Source organism: Cordyceps fumosorosea (assembly GCF_001636725.1).
Source record: "Cordyceps fumosorosea ARSEF 2679 chromosome Unknown scaffold_46, whole genome shotgun sequence".
NCBI lineage: Eukaryota > Fungi > Ascomycota > Sordariomycetes > Hypocreales > Cordycipitaceae > Cordyceps > Cordyceps fumosorosea.
Genome location: NW_017387346.1, coordinates 113,224 through 131,041, shown reverse-complemented (window position 1 = coordinate 131,041; position 17,818 = coordinate 113,224). Strand labels below are relative to the sequence as shown.

At 52.9% G+C, this 17,818-nt stretch overlaps 3 protein-coding genes across 3 annotated transcripts; 2 read left to right on the top strand and 1 right to left on the bottom strand.

Moving 5' to 3' along the window:
- Positions 1-9,636: 9,636 nt before the first annotated feature.
- ISF_09359 (Fungal specific transcription factor) lies at positions 9,637-10,256 on the top strand (the record flags this gene model as incomplete). The annotated part of the gene is made up of 2 exons (XM_018852962.1): positions 9,637-9,925; positions 9,982-10,256. 2 exons carry the CDS (start codon positions 9,637-9,639, stop codon positions 10,254-10,256), a joined length of 564 nt encoding a protein of 187 aa, XP_018699889.1.
- A 1,923-nt stretch (positions 10,257-12,179) lies between these two features.
- On the top strand, positions 12,180-12,503 carry ISF_09358 (Fungal specific transcription factor; the record flags this gene model as incomplete). Its single annotated transcript, XM_018852961.1, has 1 exon — positions 12,180-12,503. One exon carries the CDS (start codon positions 12,180-12,182, stop codon positions 12,501-12,503), a length of 324 nt encoding a protein of 107 aa, XP_018699888.1.
- Positions 12,504-12,737: 234 nt separating this feature from the next.
- On the bottom strand, positions 12,738-14,664 carry ISF_09357 (Major facilitator superfamily domain, general substrate transporter; the record flags this gene model as incomplete). Its single annotated transcript, XM_018852960.1, has 3 exons — positions 12,738-13,916; positions 13,994-14,412; positions 14,481-14,664. The coding sequence occupies 3 exons, from the start codon at positions 14,662-14,664 to the stop codon at positions 12,738-12,740; spliced, it is 1,782 nt and encodes a 593-aa protein (XP_018699887.1).
- Positions 14,665-17,818: the final 3,154 nt, after the last annotated feature.

Below are 17,818 nucleotides of genomic sequence, written 5' to 3'. Positions count from 1 at the left end.
AGAGTTGCGAGTCAGCTATACTCGAAAAACTCCATACCAGGGCATTAAATATTCTACGTCACAGAAAATCTATTTCTCAGAAGAGGAAATAGATTGCGACTAGTGCAGTACTCTAAACTAGTTTTTGTTTCGCTGGCCTCTCACGGTAAGATCTGTTTCTGAGGAAGAGAGTCAGGTCGAATGCGCAACTGTGCGACTCAGGACAACCATGCTCGCTCGTAATCTTGATTCCGCTGACCCTGCAGACCAGCTCTCGTTCCCTGCGAGCTCAGGTCTCTTGGTAGTGTATACCGCTTTAGCCATCATAGTCGCCCTGAATTATCACCCTCGTCCCCGCTATCTTGCATTTTCGTCGTATTGTTGACCCGTTGTCTCCGTTGCATTTGTCTTGCCTCAGCCATGCGAAGCTCACGTCGACGGCCTGGAGTCTGCAGATATCGCAACGTGGTCGCGAAGAGAAGAAAAATCCCAGGTGCTCTTGGTCAGTACTGATTTTGTAGGACGACCAAGAGAGAAGATTACTTCAGCCAGCCGACAAGGTCGCATCTGCATCGACAGCGCAATCAAGTGCCTTGTGCATGGCCAATATTTCCTTCCTTGCATCGTGGCATTTCAAAACACCGACACGGAGCTAAATGCTAACTTAGTCAAATGGCCTTTCTCGAAACAAAGCCACTCTCTGGTACCTTTTCCTACCCGCACGCGATGACTAGCAGAGGACATTTGCGTATTGGGTACTAACAGCACTTCCGCGTCCAGCCCAGGCCGTGGCACTGATGAATGCCCAGCAAGGCCATCGTCTTAGTTAGATACTGATGCCTGAGTCTGCCCTAATTTGATTACACTCAGACGCTAGACTGCAGCTAAACTCCAACTTGAAATGTTAGACAAACTAGCTTGGTGAGTCGTGGGATCTGATATAATTCTTCCGCCCACGCAGTACCGGCGAAGCAGCCGAGGCAATCAGAGCAAAGCAACTATCACACCATGCTACTTGTGCTGGATGGTCGCGCATTCACTATACGTGTTGGGAGAAGCGTCTGGAGAAACGCATATGGAGAGAGCGAGATGGCCCGGGCGGCGTAGTTAGTCGAATGGCTCGGCATTTCGGGAGGGTGGTGGCCCGAGATGATGCTGATTTGCCTCAGGTTTGCCGATAATTCGATGATGGGTAGCCTAACACTACAATTTAGGCAAGGAAGATAAATCTCTAACCACGGTGATAATGCATGTAAGTGGGATAGGAGAGAGGTCTGACCCTGGGCCGCCAACTCTCCTGCCAACTCGATTGCTGCTACAGATTACGCAGGACAGGTTTGGGTGGCGCCGGCGCCAAGAGTTTGGGGACATGGAGTCGCGGGAATGACAGCGCCGTTACAAGGAGCCGGCCCTAAGGAGGCTCGCGCACGCAATCTCGGCCGTGATGTCGTTGTCGTTGGTCTGACAGGACAGTTTGGAGAGCGGCATGGGCGGACTCGGCGTCAAAGGACGTGACTTTGGGATAGCCTAGGTACTAAGTACCTAGGTAGTGGCTTCGCAAACGGAAGACGGAGAAAAAACCGAAGGGCAATAACAAATGTGGTTGAAAAGGGCAGTAGGTATGAAGTTGGCAAGTGAGGCAGAAGGCGTTGGACTGTCAAGTGCTAGATTTGCCTTTTCATGGCCCGCCATTGGCGGAGAATCTTAGTGCAGGAGGATGATGGGGTGATGTGCGAGCCCCTCTTGCAGTGGAGCCTCTGTGCTAGGTGGGTAGGCATGTCAAGATATCAGGATATCAGGACGGGAAGGGTCTCTCCGCAGGTGGTTGGGTGCTCGTAAGTTTGGCAAATAGCTAAGGAGGTAGATAGTTTGGCAGGCTCGATTGGCCGAGGGGGAGCTTTTTTTTTATCCTTCGTATCTCTCACTTATCGTGTCACTGCTGGTGATTCCAGTTGACAGGGTACGTCAGGTACTTGGGTCCTGGATCCCTGCCTTTCCACAAGCTGCCACTGACGACCGCCGGCCCCAACCCCACTACCCCAAGAGCCTGACCAGCACAATCCACCAATGCCAATGATTTCGTTCTCACTCAGCTGCCTACCACATCTGTTCTCTTCATCTTGCACCCATACCCGCCGCTGTTGGCCGGGACATTTGATTGTGCCCTCCTGCCTCTTGGCTACAGCACTGGGTCGATTCTCCGGCTGCGTTCTGCTGCCCCCTTCGCCTGCCTCGCCTGGGCTTGTGATAACCGTCGGCGGCGGCATTCAACCGTTGCCAACAATTCATGAACAAGACCTCATTCCGTCTCATCAACGCGAGCTTTCGCAAACGCTATTCTTCAAGGCCCACTGACAAAAATTTCAATCAAGCAAAGGCACTGGATAACTCTAAGCATCACCTCTACCGGCTCCGATAGCGCGGGTGAGACGGGCTACCGTTGCAATCTCCAATCTCACTCATCTCCCGGCACGACCTCTATTTGGAGCGCTCCGTCTCGTCGGTGTTATTTTGCCTTTGAATCGAAGCCGCCCGAAAATATTCGGATGAAACGATTGCAACTTTTAAACCCTGGCTTCCGCGACCTCACCAGGACATCTTCAACACGTCTCGCTACAATATTTACGATCCAAGACCTGTTGCGAGGTCGGCGTTGCTGAGTTGCCTAACACGGCATTATGGCTGCTGTGCACCAACTCTTAACGAATCCTTCGCCGAGCCCAGGTCCCACGATGGCCCTGACAGACAACTCTGCGTCATCCAAAATGGACGTTGACAATGGGAGCAATGCGGAGCGCGCAAGCCAGAGCCCACCGATAATCGACAGCGGCTTCTTCGAGGACTCTCTGAAGGGAGGGGATCCCCGCATAGTTGTCATAATTTACGGAAAGGGACAGGAGCCAATTGTGTCTCTATTTGGAGAGATTCTTGGGAAACCGTCAAGATTAAAATCTACTTTCAGCGATGTGACGACAGCCGACCACGACTGTGTCGTCGGTGTTCCTGCAGACGTTGCTCAGGACAATACTACAGAACGGGACCCTTCGCTAGTAGTTACCATCAATGCACACTTCGTCAATCTCGGCATGCCCCCAAACCTGCACCTTTCAAAACATTGCGACTACGAGTTCCTCTACTCCTCTAGTCCAGACCTACGTCGAGATCTTTGTCGTTTTACCGCTTTTATTCTCGGCCAAATCAATCACCACAGTGAACTCATGGCCAAGCCGAGAACCTTGTTCATCTCCACGACTTTTCCGGACGTTAGAGCTGCTCTGCCTAACCTTGACATCTTGACAGTGGGATCCGACGCCGTCGAACTGCGTGTTGACCTGCTGCGAGAGCCACTAGGCGATGGCACATTCGCCAGTGTCCCGAGCTTGAAGTACGTCGGAGAGCAAGTTATGTTACTTCGTCAGAGGACAGAGCTGCCCATCATCTTCACGACGCGCTGTACTAATGAAAATGGCAAATTTCCCATGGACAACCCGGAACTGTACCACGAATATCTTTACAGGGCCATTCAATGGGGAGTGGAATATATCGATGTCGAACTTTGGCTGCCAGAAGAAATCCGGCAAGATATATGGAAGAAGAAGGGCAACTCGCGCATCATGTCAGCTTTCCACGACTTTTCGGGGACTTTCAAATGGCCTTCATCATACGCGCAAGATGTTTTCGAGCGTTCTATCGAATACGCAGATATAATAAAGATGATCGCCATCATCAATGATCATACAGAGAATTTCGAACTCGAATACTTCCGCTCGAAGATGAGAGCCGAGTATCCGCACGCGCCACCTTTCTCCGCCGTCAACATGGGCCAAGTAGGGCAGTTCTCACGTTCGCTCAACAAAACATTCACGCCTATTACGCACCCTCTTCTGCCCTTGATTGCTGCACCGGGGCAGCTGAGCGCGGCAGAGATCAATTCTGCCCTCGCGCACATGGGTCACATACAGAAGAAAGCCTTTTATGGCATAACGAGCGTCGAATCTCGTGTCAAGGGGCATAGAGCCCCATTCTATGAAAAGTGTTTTAACGAACTCGGCCTCCCTCATCAGTTTGCTGTTATTGAACGCCAACCCAACAGCCCAGCTGGACTGGAAATGTTATGCGGCCAGAGATCTTTTGGAGGAGCGTACCTTGATCCCGGTCTTTCGTACAACAGCATCATCAAGCATAACCCGTTGTTTACGACAGCCAACAACGGAGAGGGGCCACTTGTGAGCGAAGCCGCGCGAGTTATCGGGACAGTCGACACAATCATGGTGCGAATAGGCTCATCATCACACACTAGCTCCATGCCCTCGTCAATACCAGCCAGTCCGGGACAGCAAACTGATGCTGCTGTGGCTCCCGGCCAGGTCAACCCGAACCAGACAACGACATTGATGTTTGATAATGCAAGCTGGAAAGGAATCCTTAGCGCCTTGACAAAAGACCTCGCCCCTTCGGCATACGCGGGTCGTACGGCCGTGGTGTTGGCATCTGCATCTGAAGATGCGGCGCCAATCATTTTCGCAATGAAGGCGCTTAAAATTTCCAAGATTTATACTCTAGGATTTAAAACATCTACGACACTCACACGCAATGCGCCGCCTATTGAACAGTGCAATAGCCTCGAAAGCTTGCAACGTGCCCGATCTGGCGCATCTGAAAGCGCCACACCGTTCGTCATGGTATCGGCTTTGGGGCCAGCGAAAAGCAGTACTGTGAGGCTACTTCTGCGCGCATTTGCGAGCAATGGCCCCGACCCAGTCTCGACAAGTGGCAAGAAGGTGTTCCTAGACCTGGCACACGCCGCAGACCGACAAGCGATCGAAACGGTCAAGATAGCTGAGAAGAGCGGATTCGCGGTATACGGGGCTGCAGACAGTGCAGCCTTCACGACTGTCGAGAGCATTCGCTTGCTTGTGGGACAGAATGTACCCTACAGCTTCGTGAGACTTGCCAGCGGCAGTTAGCTGATTGTGTATCTTCTGATTCGCTAAACTTCCCGGCATAACGGTAGCGAGAAAGTGACAGGAAGCATGGGTCGGTGACGGGAGATGTTGGACCTCAGAAGTCTTTAATCCCGCGGGGGGTCATGATTGTATTTGGCGTCTGGGCTTCGCTTTGCTGCTATACCAAATGCCTCCATGGGCATTTTGCCCTTTGAGGCGTATATTGTGTAATTATTCGTAGGTTTTGCGAAAGCCAGGAACAGTTCAATGCGAATAACATATCGGAGCGGTGTGCGGTCAAGTCCGGCACAAACCGCTGGAGCAGTTTCTCTTGGAATAGATACCTGTGTATTTTAGGCAGAGAATCCCGAGAATATTTCATCGTTGACTGGAATTATTCCCTCGCTCAGCTGAGCGAGAAATCTTTTACTTGCGATGAACCTCATTGTTTTCCCATGCTTCGATGATGTGCCCAGCTAATTAGCGAACGCCTTGCCTGCAAGTCCGCCTGCTATGGGCAGGGCTGGCAATTCGTGGCGGCAGTTTGTCCCACTGCCCAAGGTATGTATGTAAGTGCTGATCGTGACGGATGAGGTGCGTCTAGGGTAGTGCAGGCCGGGCGGGCGTCTCATAATTAGCAAGCAGAGAAGGCTCCAAAGTCGACCCATTGGATGGGCATATTCCGCAGGGGTATCGGCACCAAATTTCCTCAGGTCTCAGAGCTAAGCCCTGCATGCCAACTCTTTCCAGGGCACTGCATGAGGCGGCGCACACGCCCTCATTTCTCATTTGACTCTTTGTACAAACAAATTCTGAGCAATCAGGCCTCGCTTGTGAATGTTAGTCATGTGCGATGATAAGATCCCCGATTGAGTACGCTGGGAGACGATGAGGTTGCTCTGTTTGTTGGCGATGGGAGCTTGCCGACACAACCTAATAAACTCTCGACTGCTATCTTTCGAACAATTCGCGGCCAGAATACCTCCTCGCCCAACACTGCGTTTTTTTGAACGGCAACCTGCCTTGAACAGAAGTCAGTACTTTACTTATTATGTATTCTAGGAAGTATTGTCGATGTTACTCGTCGACCAACCGGCCCGGTCAGTCGCCCTACTACCCGATCCTCAGGACCTATAACTACCTAGGCTGCCATAGTACAGACAGAGCCCTGATCAGCCACAGAAAGCTAGGCTCCGCAGTAACCGAAAACCAAATTTACCGCCATAAACCACAAATTACCAAAATGGACAAACGAGACGAAAGAAAACCCGCAGAAGGCAGACAGCGGCAGAATGCGGCCAGTGGCGCTCTTAGTTGTGGCCATTGGGCCAGAGCTTGAGACTGCCAAGTACGGGATATCCCACATGATTTAGTGCTTTAGCGTGACGCTAAATGGGAAGACATCTGCGGCGATTGGCGATGGACGTTCAAGCTGCGAAACTGGCCGAAACGTGGCCGATTCACCATGGGTGTGGTATAGAGATAAGAGATGTCTCCCGGCGAGGCCGAGCGCGCTTTCACACCTCATCGCGCGCGGCGAGGGCGAATGAGAGCTGACTGCCTCACCGTTAGGGCGATCCCGACAACGCATTCATAATCTATACACGTAGCCGTCTCACTACATGGAGGCTGGTAGCGGCTTGGGATGATGAAAGTCGCACATACTATGTATAGCGAGGAAAAGGGGAAGAAGGGCACGTCTAGGAGCGTTGGTCAAGACAACGAGGGAACAGTTCTGAGTGTAGCATCGTGAGCCACTTGGTGGTGCTAGCCCTGGTGGTGAGACCCACGACAAGCGACCCAGCCGGCACTTGCGGGCAATGAAGGAGTATGTACAGTATGGGCGGTGGCGTTTTATGTACATATGTACGAATTGCGGCGGTGAAGTGAATAGAGAGAGAAATGGAGTTCTGCACACACGAATATATATCATGAATTACAAAGGTTGGTCAGAATTCAACGGTGAAGGAGGAGAGACGACAACGAGCGCCTGGCGGGGGCCACACACCAACGACAGCCGAAGGCAAGCCACCCCCTGCGAGCCGGCGCGGCGCAACTCGCAGTCCCGGATTCATTCAATTGCAGAGGGGAGCGCGCAGGCGGAAATGTCTTTTTTATTGGGTTGGATTTTTGATTTTCCTATTTCTGCGCATTGTTTGATGGAATTCCGAAATGCGGCCCATGCCTCATGCCTAACGATGCTCTTAACGTACCGACATCGGAGGGCCTCGATATGGGACAAGAAGAAGTTTTTTATGCATCTCAAGAACTCGGGACGGGAATCTAGAAGCCTTGGGGGCGGGGTAGGCTCGCCGGGCTGATTGAGGCGCCCCCAGAGCAGCCACCTATATTCCTCGTCATATTTGTAGCGCTATAGAAAACCCCGAGCAGATGATCAACCGGGCCGCCGCCGGTTTTATGCGATTTTGATCACTTTTTTACGCACTTCAAACATAAGATACTTACATACATACATAGCAACACAATCATCAATCAAGCATAACGACGAGAGGGCAAGTCGCGCTTGACTGCTACGTCAACGCGCGCCAGTGGATCGAATCCCAGAAATGAAGCCAAAATTAGATTGATGGCTTTTCGAACGAACGAAAAAGAATCACAGTGGTGTGTTCCTAAGCAGCCGCGTGGAGTCTGGTGTGTGCTTGTGGTGGCTGGCTGCTGACGGTGTGTGGGCTTGCCCGCAACTTGATGCTGGTGAGACTCCAGAATTGGGTAAGAGGCTGACCTTCCCTCGTCGCCGTCATTCTTTTCTGCATTCCGGATCTACTGCAAGGCGAGCGTTGAGAGTTAGTCTCGATTCCGCTGACCATGCGATAATTCCGTGACATGGGGAGTACAGTCCCTGCGTTGAGGCTGAACACAACACTCCAGAAAGGCGGCCCGTCGAAGTCTTCCTAGAATATCGTCTAACACCATTTGGTAATAACTTTGAGTAGTCTGTAGTATGATGGGCGGTCTAATTGAGACAAGATTTTTGCTACGAAAACAATGAGACTTGTACCAGTCGTCGTCCACTTATAGACTACCCCCACGACAGGCTTCTCCCCATCGGCGTCAAGTTGAATCGACGGTTACATCCCCGACAACTGACGCAAGAGTGTGCATTCTGGTAGATTCCGCTAGCCTGCTAGAATTGAAATAGATTCATCCGGAGCACAAGGCTAAGGGCTTAAGCTTGGCTCCGCGATGCCTCTATACCGACTGCTAATAGAGATGGCCCCAACCCACGGCGTGGGGGAGGGATAACTGGCGCAATGGAGGTTGCGGCTTTGGGCGTCATTTGTCATTTGGTTTACTCAATGGCCATTGGCAGTGCAGCGGTGCTAATATTAGCCAAATCGGACAATGGAGTTAACTACTGAGGGTGTAGACAGTCGAGCGACTGTCCCCGAAAGGCGGCGGCGGAAAGAGTAGAAACGTGCCAATGAAAGGAGTAAATGCTTGACAGGGTCGATGCATCCGCCATCTCCAGCAGCTAGAGTCTTTTAGTGCGTGGTCCCCGACCTCTTCCTCTAGCCGCCTCCGGTGGCGGCCCCCCATCTCATCACCGCGGAGCACTGAGCTTTTGTTGCCACCTTTCCTGGCATGTTCTGATGTTTCGATCCGTCTTGAGTAGTCACATTGGCAGCATTTGCACTACCCCATCGGTATCGGATGGTGGTGTCGATGGAGGGAATGGCCGGCTCCCGACCCCCATGTCCTGTCCTTTCCGTGGAGTTAGGGTGGTTGTTACTCCGTCGCGTCGGGGAATATGCGACATTGACAGTGTGTTTGCACTGATTCCAGACCTTGTGCGATGTCCAGGTGTGATGGGATGCAGACCTCTCGACCCAACGAAGTACATACATACATTGTCGCACAATGAATGACACCGTCAACCCAAGCTTGTCTCTACATCTCGCCGCCCCCGTCGAAGCTAGTTATTCCATGAATTCCACAGCAATGAGGGACCGCTAGCATGTATTTAGTTAGAGACTGGAAAGGCAAGCAGGGTACCTGTCTTGCACTCGAGCTGTCGCTACCTATCTTGACGGGCACAAGCCGCAGCATCTTGTCTCTCGGTGGCCCACACCTCACCTGTAGAGCACCAACCAGTCAGTCCCTCCACCCACTGCAGCACCCTGTAGCTTCTCCACGTCCACCCCCCCCCCAAATCCCTAGCCCTGGCTGATGAGGCGACGCGATGGAGGAGGGCTTGCCGGCTCCTCTGGCAGCTTGACTCTTTCTCTCAACTTGACCTTGTCCTTGTCGCTGTTTTCCTGTACTTTTAGTCTACTTTTACATTGTTGTCGCCAGCTCCCCGATCCTGGCTGATTCTGTCTCCTGAATCTTTCAAACACCATCAGTCGTTGCCGCCCAGCGACACGCGCCTCGATCCCAGCGCGAGCCGGTCGCCGCATTCCCCTCAGCCGTGCCACCTACATACATAGGTGGTGAGGACCCTGCCGGCGCGGCCATGCCATAGAGGGACAGGGGGCCGAGATCACGCACCGCCGACGGGCTTTCAATTGCGATAGACGGTCATTTGGTCTCGCAACCCTCCTTGCAGACCTTGCCCTCCTTCTTTCATTGCTCCGTCTATTTGTGACACCATATCTGGCTCTCTTGAGCAGCCGGGCTGCGTTTCAACACGAGTCTTGCGCACCACCCACCTGAGCCCAATCGTCCGACCTTGACGCATCTGTGGGCTCGGATGCTCGCCGTTGTTGATCCTATGGCCGACGCGCAGTTCCCTGGGCCTAACAGGGTGGCCATTCCACGGCCGCAAGTCGGTATCGAGAGACTGCCTCCTCGCCGTCAACCAAACGAACCTCGAGAGTCTATGAACTGCAAATCTTGTCGCAAGAGAAAGGTGAGCCTATACCAGGAGGGATACATCACCCCGCACAAGCCACTGACAAGATGCCACCTCCAGATTAAATGTAATAGACTGCGACCGTCCTGTGAAGCATGCCAGCTATTCCAATGCCCTTGCGTATATGGTATGTCGACCTCCATGATTTGAGCAATCACCCTGAAATACCAACCTGTTGTCCAGATGCCGTACCGAAGAAGCGAGGACCGAAAACCGATGTGCTGGAGGCGCTGCTTAAGCGAGTCGACGGACTTGAGGCTAAGCTCAAGGAAAAGAATGCAGAAGATGGCACAGATGCAACCGTTGAGGCGTCAGAAGCTCAGAGCGCCGACTCTGAAGAAGCTGGCCCGTCTGAGGTCTGCGAGCCACCACTCAAACGTATCGCAAGCGCATCAGAAAAATCGGCCTCGGGGACGGCCGAACCTAAGTTTTCGAATTCACAACCATCTTCGGCGTAGGAGCGACCAATACCTCAATGCAGAGCGTAATTGACTAACTGAGTGTGCAGTGATCAATCCGCCCCCGGCAATGCTACTGTGCCGACAGAAACTCTCATCGACGCATACTTTGCGACAGCGCATGGCAAACCGTATTTTATTGTTGACGAGTCTACGATCCGTCAACGGATACAACTCAAACAGCTACCTCAATATCTTGTCGACGCCATCTGTGCTGTCGTGGCCAAGTTTGTTAGATCTGTCCCTTTAGCTGCATCCTGTACTGATGTGTCTAGATTCACTGCTCATGCAAACGGCCACTTGGCAGCTGCTCAAATGAGTCTCGATTTAGCTCTCCGCGCACGACGAGCCATTGATGTGGACGAGTTATCAGTCGAAGCAACACAAGCACTGCTCTTGGTCTGCCTAGCATTCATCGCAGCGGGCAAGGGAGCCAAAGCATACATGGCATTGACCAATTCTATTTCGATGGCTCTTGGCCTTGAATTGCATAGAGAGCTGGATGCGCAATCCCAAGTCACGCAAATGGAGCGTGAAACAAGACGGAGACTGTTCTGGACTTGCTACCAGCTTGATAGACTGCTATCGTGCGGCTCAAAACGTCCAGGTCTAATAAGCGATGATGCTGTTATTCTGAGACTTCCCTCCTGGACGCATAAACCTTCCTCAGCACCAACTGAGGGAGAATTCTTCGACTGTGGCTCGAACTTGCAGTATTTCCAAGGAAGCGGAAAGAAGTCACAGGGTAGCAGCGGGATGTTTATTGACATATGTCGCATCCTTGGAATCACAAGCAAATACCTTGCGGCTGGTGGTGTCAAGGGCGACTCCCATTTTCCTTGGCATTCGCTTTCAAATCTTTCCAAGATTCGACAAGACCTTGACACTTGGGCCTCTGGGACAAACAATGCTTTTGCTACCATCGAGTCTCTATTTGGCCAGTCCGATGCTACCGTTCTCTTCATGAGCAAATTACTTTATCACCTTATCTACTGCCTCATCTACCGCCCGTTCCTCCCCATCGAGCTCGCCGAATTGTCTGGAAATGGCCAGCATCAATCGTGGCAGATTGAAGCGACTACCATGTGCTTTTTACATGCCAATGCCATCACCGAACTTGCAGAACTTGCTAGGCAAACCGGGCGGATTCAAATGCCAGGAATTACTGGTTACTGCGTCTTCACCGCAGCTACCATCCATGTCCACGGAACTCACTACACCAAGACGCCAAGTAACAGCGACATGACCGTCTTTCTGCCATCTTCAGATCTCTTGACCAAAGCAAAGGGAATGCTTAGCGACTTGCGATATATTTGGGCTGACGTAGAGCAGCATCGGGAGAATCTGGAAAGTGTTTGCGTTATGCACGAGGAACTTGTCACGGCATTGGCCTCCAACTCGGTTAGGTATACCCCTGGTTTCCAGCTCGAAAATTACTTCGACAGATACTCAGATGTTGGGGGATTCGACAAAAACGGCCGCCGAATGGACGGCATGAGCTTTGGCTTGAGAGATGTGTCGACAACGTTCATGGCCGATCCGTATGCCGCAGAAGTTTTGCGTGGTATATCCCAACAGTCAGTTCTGAAGCGTAAGAACACCGAGGCTTCGAGCCACGGCCGAACAGAGGCAATGCTTCAATCGCCAAATTCTACCACACAAGGAGCTCAATTTTATCATAACCGGGCTTTATCTGCACATTCTGGACAGGCGTCGGACGTTGGCTCACATGTTTCGGCACACATTCATGGACACGAAGGCCAGGGACATCATCTCAGCGCTATGCGTAGCACGATGGATGGACACCAGATTAATGTCTCTGGGGCCAGCGCAGCAGGAATGGGCGGATATTCCTTCCCAGTGAACACTTCAACGGGTATGAATTCGATGTCGTACAGCCCGGCATACAATTTTAGCGCCCCAATGGGAATCTCTGACAGCCAAGCGATGATGGGACCTGGTACACTGTCGTACGACCCCATGTTCGGTACCATCCCCACGAACGCATATAGCGGCTCGAGCACCTGGCACGGAATCGACGCAAATGGTCAACAAAGGAACCAAGGTGGCGCCACTGTGCCGAGTCCAAGCACAAAGAGCAACACAGGAAGCACTGGCACCCAAGGTGATGAGAAGGACCCGTTCTTGGCGCTCCTGGAGCAGCTCGCGGAGAATGAGCAACGCTTTAACAACGGCACAGGGGAGCTTGATTTCTTCCTTGCTGGATCCGGCGTCGAGACACGATAAACGAGAGTCGCTCGGTGCTGCTATTTGCACATTGTTGTACACTAGACTACCATTTGTTTGGAACATAAAAGGAAGGGATCTTACGAAGCGTTATTTTACCAAAAAGGTGGGGCGAATACATAATGATTTGGATGCTATTAAAAATATCGTTCAGACAAGTTTGAACCAATCGAGGGTGTATTAGATGGAAACGCTGAACTATGAGAAATGCATGTATATTCATTCCATTGTCTACTAAGCTTCTCCGAGACCCTCATTCTCTAAAAGTGCGGCGTGGGCCTGGTCCTCTTCGTCTACGCTATATTCTACGTCGCGGTCTCCCGGCGCTGTCCATCCAGCAGCCGCTTGCACAGCAACAACAGCTACCGTAAGCAATGCAGCGGCGTGCCATACCCCCCTGATGGCGCCACTGTATCCGCTGATGGCAACCTGCTGCTCTTCATCGCTCAAGTCTCCTGAATAGACGAGACCGGGAGCACCGAGCAGCCTGGTGACGAGCCGCGTGTGCTCCGGCGTCAGGCCGCGCCCCTCGCGACCGTGGCGGGCCTCAAGGTCCGCGAAGCCCGCCGTCAGGGCCCGGCTCAGGAAGCGAAAGAAGATGCCGCCGCCGATGGACGTGCCGAAGCTGCCCCCGAAGCCGCGAAACGTGCCGAGCAGGCTGGTGCTGACATACTCGGTGTCCTTGTGCGAGAGGTGCAGCACGTGCGCGAGGCTGTAGTTGAGCGCAGCACCCGTGGCCAGGCCGTTGAGGAAGACGACCGCGACGAACGGGCCTAATGACGCTTCCGGCGAGGCGACCAAGCCCAGCAGGAACAGACTGAGGCCAAAGACGGCGGTGACGACGACGCAGGGTAGCCAGAAGGAGCCGGCGCGGCGGACGTGCAGGGCGCCGGCGAGGAAGCCGCCGACGGCGAAGCCCGCGTTGGTGGGGACGAGGACAGAGCCGGCGGCGGCGGGCGGGGCGCCGCGCACGGCGAGGGCGAAGACGGGCGCGTAGAAGAGCAGCGACCAGCGGGCGGTCATGAGGCCGAGCTGGGCAAGGCACGAGAGGAGCACGCCGCGCGAGGAGAGCACCGGCAGCGGGATGATTGGGTCGGCGGCGACGCGGTACTCGACGACGAGGAAGGCGGCAAGCGACGCGAGCGACAGGCCGAGGGTGAGCGGGTGCACGTCGGCGGCGAGGCTGTAGAGGAAGAGGACGATGGTGAAGCACTGCTCGGCTGGGGTGGGGAACGGGAATGAACTTGCCAGTAGGAAAGCTCCGAGGTAGTCGATGCGCGCCAGCTTCTGTTTCGTTGTTCCTGGTTTGTGGAGGAGATCACCGCCGCCCGGCTTCATGCTGCTGGGGAGGCTGACGAAGGAAGCAACGCCTCCAATCAGCGACACGGGGATTTGCCACATGAAGATGGGACGCTGAACAGGAAAAAAAGAACAAGAAAACACGTCAGCACACTTCAGATAGACAGCTCATGGCAGCGACGAGGACTCACCCATCCCATTACCGGCAGGAGCGCGCCGTACACGACCGCGCCGACCGCCACGCCCGCCGTGAAGCCCGTGTTGACCAGCGCGATGAACAGCCCGCGGCGGCGCCTCGTCGTCAGCTCAAGCACGAAGATGACGCAGAGCCCGAGCACGCCGGCGCCGCCGGTCCCCGCGAGCGCGCGGCCGAGCACGAGCGCCGCGAAGGAGGTCGCGCGCGCGGTGACGAGCGCGCCGGCGGCGAAGAGCGCGCCGACGGGCAGCACCAGGCCGCGCGGCGAGAAGACGGTGGCCAGCCGGCCGGCGACGGAGGCGAACGAGGACAGCGGGATCAGGTAGGCGGCGGTGAACCACGAGGCGGCGGCGTGCGCGTCAAGGTCGTCGGCGACCTGGCCCTGGATCATGGTCATGCCGGACATGTTTGTGGCTGCGGCCCCAGGTTTAGCATTTTGGCGCGCGTAGAAAGATGGAGCGGAGGCCAGGCTTGCATCTTACCTTGGAGGAATATCAGGATGCCGAGACTGAGGCCGATGGCGATGCCTCGCCAGAGGCTGACGGGGATATTGGGGACGTCAACCCCCTTGCTGTTGCCAGGGCTCTCCGGGCCGCCGGGGGAGCGCGCCGCGTCGCCAAGAAGCGCGGAGCGCTCGGCTTCCTGCGCTTCGCTTCTTCTCTGCATGCCGTGCACGTTTTGGTGGTCAATTGAGCCGAATTGGCGCAGATGCTGAAGTAGCGACACAGATGTCAGATTTACGGTTGGAGATTTGGAGATCTATCAACCAAAGTGGAGACTGGCATCAGCGCAGAAGCAGTCGGGTGTCACGGAAGCATGGACACATAGAGACTTGCAAAAGTAGATTGATTTTAATCTTTGCAAGATACTGCTCATTTTCTTTAAGCCATTTGGGCCCAGCATGGTTGAGCAAAAGCGCACATGAGGTAGCCACCCCTCCTTCAATGCCAAATCCAGAGCTGCAGAGCATCGAACTCATCTTTCATATCATAGGCTTATGATATGATGACAAGCAGCGTCTCCCACGGTACGCTGATCCGACTATTGATCTATAAGTGATAGTTTACAAAAGGTGCTATTAGAAATATTATCCCATTACCCATTATACTTGCCTCCAATTTTGGTCTGTTTTCAACAGTATACGCCCTCTAAGACACGTTTTTACAAAAGCAGCCACCACTTGACCCTTTCCATATCAATAAACTGGCTGAACTAGTTTTCCTGGGATTCTCCTCGGGACTTGCAGCGCTAGAATATACACACACCCCAACAACCCACCTCTCGCTCGTTGACGACGGGCAGGCTGCATTGTGGATGTTTTGCAATGCTAGCTGCATTGAAGTGATCCAAGTGACCGGAAGCCTGCAACGGTCAGACGATGGAGTGCGAACAACATTTACACCGAGATGCTCGAGCCGTTATGGTGTAATGTCGAATTGTTGTCAGCCTCCAAGGACTCTATTGGTGGAAGTGGCGGCTGGTCGGAGAAATAAAGCACACCAACCAAACATCACCGACCATGAACACCAAGAGTCGCAACAAGTGATCTAGATAGGCGCCGTGATAGACGCGATATGACCATTATTGAAGTGGACAATAATTACCATCGCTGCGTGGGTAGACATCTGAAGCTGGGGACGGGGCCTTGAACTTTGTTGAGCTGATAAAATATAATAACGCCACCGAAATTAATAAGCACCCAATGCCCGGTTGGCTAAGTGGTATAGCGTCTCACTAGTATTTATACGGTGAAATGAGAAGATCATGAGTTCGATTCTCATACTGGGCATCCCATGTGGCTGTGTCAGCAGTTGCTTTTTGCCCCGTCCCGCAAAATGCGGGACGACAACTGTATTTTTTGCTCGCCGTGTCTACTATCCCTGCAATATGTTCTTTGATTATTTGTGCAACAAGAGTGGGTAGCTGAGAGTGTAGTTCATGCCTGTTGGGGGTTTGTAATTATGAGGGATTGCATTTGTGTTGACAGTGAAACAAGTGGTCATTGAGTTGATTCGCTGTGAAAGTCCAATTAGGCAGCATTGGCTTCGTACAAGGAGCTATCAACTTGGTGTAGCAGCAAGGTTGCATGTTGTTCAATTTAGGCAGTTGTTGGAGATTTTGCACTTGGTACAAATGCCGAGAACCACCGAGAGCTATAGCTTGTACATCAACTGCGCGGCTAATAACACGGCCCTTTTCTCTCCAGTCTCAGCGGTCTCTGGGGCATCAAGAACGAGTTATTACTCGTATTGCGACGCGGTGACGCTAGAGTTGGTATGGTTAGTTGGAGGTACTTATAATGGAGCTTTGGGAAATGGCGCATTTTCGGGATTGTGAGTTGTGAGTGCCACGAATCTGCGCAACAGGCTGCAAAAGTTCTTGCAAAGTCTGTTCCGTGTGCGGCTGGTGCTGGAGAAAGGGTTTGTAAGATTCGATATAACACAGGACTCTGCGGGCTACTAATAATACGGGCTTGGCTATCTCGTTACCTTACAACCTGAGGGCCATCTTGTGGCAGTAGCTCATACCTGCATGGGTGCCCCAAGTCGGGCGATGATGCATTGCTGGGGTGTCTATAATCGGCGCTGCTATTGCTAGTCATGTCTACCAGTTAATTAACACGGTGGCTGCAGAACAAGTTTGGCTAATGTTTCCCCTTCTGCCCTGTCGCATAACTCAATGCAATTTTGAAATGGCTTTTTCCCGCATTCTTCAGGCACTGGCAACGGAGGAGGAATCTGCCGTCTCGGAGGCAACTCGTAGACGGGGCTTCACTCTTCTGAACCGGTACCTACGGCAAGTTACAGATAATTACGGAATGGATACAGCCAGTGGGTTCCGACTTTGAAGGGCGCACCGGCCAAGGGGAATGACATGCATGCGGCAATAATATTCACAAGTACATATACAAGGGGAGGTTCAACGTGCAGACAACGGAGAGAGCCCGAGAGTGAAAGTGTTGCTATTTTGACTCTGTGAATTTGCAGGCCTACTTCTTTACACGGGAGCGTCTTTTGACTACCTTACTAATACGTATACATATATAGGTACATACCATACATACTGTAGGTACCTGGACGGTAGTTATTTGACAACCAACTAAAGTACTTGCTGCCCTACCTACTGTAGCCCCTTCTGCAAGTAGCGCGCTAGGCTCGACAGTGACGACATTTAGCGGTCTGCAATGGCATGCAGTGTGCATCATTTCTAGCTAGAGATGGTGGTGGTTCGGTCTGGTAGACAGTGTGCCGTCCGAGCTCTCTCAGTGGCCTGCACTAATAACTCATTATGTACTGGACGGATGGGATTAAGCCTAGGCGCAGTGGAGCGATCTACAGTGTTTCTGCCCAGCGAATAATATCCTGCAAGCGACTGACTTGTCATGCACTTTTGCAGAGACGGCTGTTGGTCCAGGCCGCCTTCCAACGCCTTCGCGCCGAAGACTCCGCTACGTACTGTACTTCCTTCCCCGCGCCACCTTTTCCTTCCCTTTCCTTTTCTTCTGGCAAAGCTGCCTTGGGTTACTTGCAAAACCAGCTTGGGGTTTTCTCTATTTTGCTTCAATTGCATCATTTTACAAGGCACCGAGTTTGAATAGCCGTCTTTTCCGCCATCCTCGAGGCTGGCTGGTTATTTATTGTTCAGAGGCGAGTAGCGCTAACCCAAAAGTCGGGTCCGTCTCCACGACTTCTCAACGCCACTTCCATCACCGCCTGCCCGCTGGTGCGCGAGCACGACTTGATCAGCCTCTGCTCACGAGGGTCAAAATTTGCATCCTTTTCCCTCTTTTAATCGCCTACATCGTCGAGCGTGCAAGCGC